Source organism: Austrofundulus limnaeus, unplaced genomic scaffold (genome assembly GCF_001266775.1).
Source record: "Austrofundulus limnaeus strain Quisiro unplaced genomic scaffold, Austrofundulus_limnaeus-1.0 Scaffold232, whole genome shotgun sequence".
Lineage (NCBI taxonomy): Eukaryota > Metazoa > Chordata > Actinopteri > Cyprinodontiformes > Rivulidae > Austrofundulus > Austrofundulus limnaeus.
Window position 1 is genome coordinate 516,006 of NW_013952634.1, and position 3,803 is coordinate 519,808.

The 3,803-nt window shown below is 41.0% G+C and overlaps 1 protein-coding gene across 1 annotated transcript in view; it reads left to right on the plus strand.

The window, feature by feature from the left end:
- Positions 1–704: 704 nt before the first annotated feature.
- fndc3ba (fibronectin type III domain containing 3Ba) overlaps positions 705–3,803 on the plus strand; it is a gene marked incomplete in the record, with an annotated part of 135,262 nt that continues 132,163 nt past the window's right edge. The window contains 1 exon segment of the mRNA XM_014019819.1: positions 705–870. Within this exon segment, the coding sequence (XP_013875273.1) occupies positions 754–870 (117 nt within the window).

The window sequence follows — 3,803 nt, forward strand, 5'->3', positions numbered from 1 at the left end:
TGAACCTCAAACAAATAAGACCAACATTACGTCTAATGTTTAAAAAACATAATCAGAAAATCCACCTTACCTTTGCATAAATCCACAATCTTCTGTGTCTGAATCATAAACCCACTGGGAAACAAACCTGTTATTTGAAGACTAACCAAAGAGATGATTAGGACTAGAAAACTAGAGTGCACATTGGTCACATGATGTTGTGATTCAACCAGAGAGGGGGCAAGCATCTAAGCTGGGTCCAAATTCAGAGGCTGGGTCCTCCGAAGTGCCCGGCCTACCTGGTCTAGGTGGGCCAGGTCCATGAAAATGCTAGCAGACTTAAAGTTAGCAGAGCAGAATTTAATGGAAGCTTATTGGTCTGCTAATGGTTTCCAACTCTAGCAAAAACACTAAATGAGAAGTTAGTTCTGCTATTAGTTGTTAGAGCCATCCATCCATCCATCCATCCATCCATCCATCCATCCATCCATCCATCATCTTGCACTTTATCCAAAACCAGGTCGCGGTGGCAGCAGCTTAAGCAGGGAAACCCAGACCTCTCTTTCTCCAGCCACCACTTTATTCCAGTGCTTCTTAGTCTCCTAAACTTGATTATTAATCCAAGTGGTTGGACAACAAAACAACAACAAACCCTCCCCGCCTTCTGAATGTAGTAAAACCAAAAACAGCAAGCAAATTGTTTGTCAATGCGATGATGTTGTTTTCTGTCTCTGTGTGTTCCCAGATAGGGCAGTTCAGTCAAGTTCTCCATGAATGTACGTCACAATGATGATGACAGACCAGATTCCACTGGACTTGGCTCCGCCTCCCATCCTGAACGGGGAGGTCCCTCTCCTGCCTCACATGGTTAACGGTGACGGAGCACAGCAGGTAAGACTCCTGCACACACGCAGCCACCTTTTCTTTCAACACCCCTTTTGTGTGTTCAGATTAACACTTGGTACACATCAAACCGCCCAACAGGCCCTTCCTTTTGTTGTCATGTCATCACAAAGGTCATGGGTTGTTGCTGCAGGTAATGAAAATGCTGTCAGTTCTTACAGTAGAAAAATGGTCATTAGCAGGAACAAGAGTGAGAACCTAGAAAGTTAAAGACCAACAAATATCCAACATTTAGAGGCTGTTTAGGTTTGTTTTTTGTAATCAGTCACAGGTGATTTAACAGCGATTAAGAGTGTTCACACCTGGAGGTGAATATGTACCTCAAAGGGTTTAAGGTCCTGTCAGATGTAACGTTTTAGATAATTTATGCCGACTTATGAACATTTTATGACAATTTAACTCATTTCAGCGATATATTCGATTTAATTGTTAGCATTAAAGTATGTTTACAGCCAGAAGAGGTTTCCAGTGTATATTTTTAAATTACATATTCAGCATGGACATCTTTATTGTTGGACAAACTTTTAATAAGTTGTCTAAAACGTAGTGTGAAATCCTGATGCATCTCAGTAATCCAGGTAAAAAATCAAAAGGAAAAATATACGGATGGAGGACGGTTGGAAACTGGCGTATATTGTAAGCCCACCCACACAGACCAATATTTGCGTTTTGACTCCCACCACCCACTGGAACACAAGTTAGGAGTGATCAGGACTCTGTACCACAGAGCAGACAGTGTCCCTACAAACCCAGGAGCCAGGCAGAAAGAGAAATCACACACACGACAGGCCCTGGAGCAGTGTGGTTATCCTGACTGGGCTTTCCTGAACAGGAAACACAGACAGGATTCCATGCAACCTTCAGGTGAAAATGAAGACCCCAAACCCAGACCCAAACCAGTGGTTATTCCATATGTTGCGGGTGTTTCGGAGAAACAGATGTTTATTTTCTAAACATGATGTCCCAGTAGCTTTTAAACCCCAAAACACATTACGGCAAAGGCTGGTTCACCCCAAAGATCCGGTGCCCCGGCACAAACAGAGCAATATTGTATATGCTGTTAAGTGCCAGGAGGACTGCGACCAGTTATACATCAGGGAAACAAAGCAGCCACTGTTCAAAAGAATGTCCCAACACAGACGAGCTACATCTAATGGCCAGAACTCTGCAGTTTTCACTCATTTACAGGCCAGCGGTCACTCTTTCAGAGATGAGGATGTTCTCATTCTTGATAGAGAGGAACGTTGGTTTGAGAGAGGAGTAAAAGAAGCCATTTTTGTGAAGAAAGACCGTCCATCATTAAACAGAGGTGGAGGCCTCCGTTTTCAGTTGTCCCCCTCCTACAGCGCTGCCATAGGCAGTATCACTCCACCCCCTGTTAACAATAGGTGGTAATTAGGTGTCAGCAATAGCCATGTGATGTGAGTATCAGTCACCTGGAGGCAGGACTCAAAAGCCTGAATTTTGCCTGAAACTCTCAGACTGAAGAAGTCTCTTGGAGGAGAGACGAAACGTTTCATTAAAGAAGAACCCGTCCAGAGGACCTATACAATTTTTTTTCTTTTTGATTATAATGTGACATTTAGTTATTGGCTAATTTTCAGATGGACAAAGCATCATAATATGACTGTGGTGTTTCTGTAACTCAGACTCTGAATCATGGTATTTTGAAAGGGTTCAGATGCCTTTGAATCACATTTTTGTTGTTATCTCATCTACTTAAAGACCTAATTCTGTGTGAAAGCAAAAGCAAAGGTGGAAAATGTTGCCTCATAAAACTCCATGGAGGGCTGTGTTTAATTATAACCAACACAACACTGCTCAGACTGTTGTCCTCTAATTGCTACAGCTCATTATAGCATTCAGTGACCACAGAGCATCTAACCAGAGCAAACACCAAACTAAAGAGATATTCACCTATAAATTTTGTAATCCACTTAAATCCTGACAAGACATTTTCATTAATAAGGAGTCTGATGAACAGTTTATTCAAAGATTTAGCTAAAAAAAAGTATGATCTGAATATTACCAAGGACGTATGTTTTCATTCACTCTGCTGTGTGTTGGGTCAGTTCTGTAGGAGCTTCTACAGCTTGGCTCAGGAAGGTCCAAACTACCAAATGTATGAAAGATAAAAGGGGTCCAGACCACCATCAAAGGTGGTCTGAGGGAAAATATTTTCAATGTTATCAAGCTTATCAAGATACTCACAGTTAGCCATCTTTGGGTGAGCTTGATTGCGTTTTTTTCCCCTTGGAACGCATTCCACCCATTTTATCGCTTCTTTCCAAAAGACACCTGCTTTTATTTTTCTTGCAGTCATGTTAGAAGAAATCCCAAATTTGACTCTGCTGCTTTCTCCCAACGTTTGTCGTCGTCATGTCGCAGACATGCGCTGAGCAGCTGCAGATTATAAACAAATAACGTTACGGACCATGAGGTGCCGTAAACCGCAGTTAGTGCAATTAATCGTCAGAAAAACATTCGTCGATTATTATTTTGCACTTGACGATTAATACGATTAATGCCACCAGTCAGTCTGCTCGGTGCTCCTCTCTGCTTCAAATATGACGAATATTTACAAAAACGTTCTGTAATTTATTTATCAACACAATTAAAATTTGATGTATAGTCTGAAGTCTGTAATTTTGACACAGTTTGGAAGAGATTTTTACAAATAGCAAATCTTTCCCACTAAATTGGTCATGTGACCAGGACATAACAGTGTCCAAGGACTCCAGGGGATTAATCATCAAATTAATCGTTATTGGCTAAATACCACAATTAATCGTGATTAACTTTTTTGCCAATATTGCCCAACCCTAGATGTAAGTGTTAAAGGGATCCCCGATTAGTTGTAACATTAGACTTTATATGATAAACATATACTTTAACTGTAAAATAAAGACTGTAAAAATACT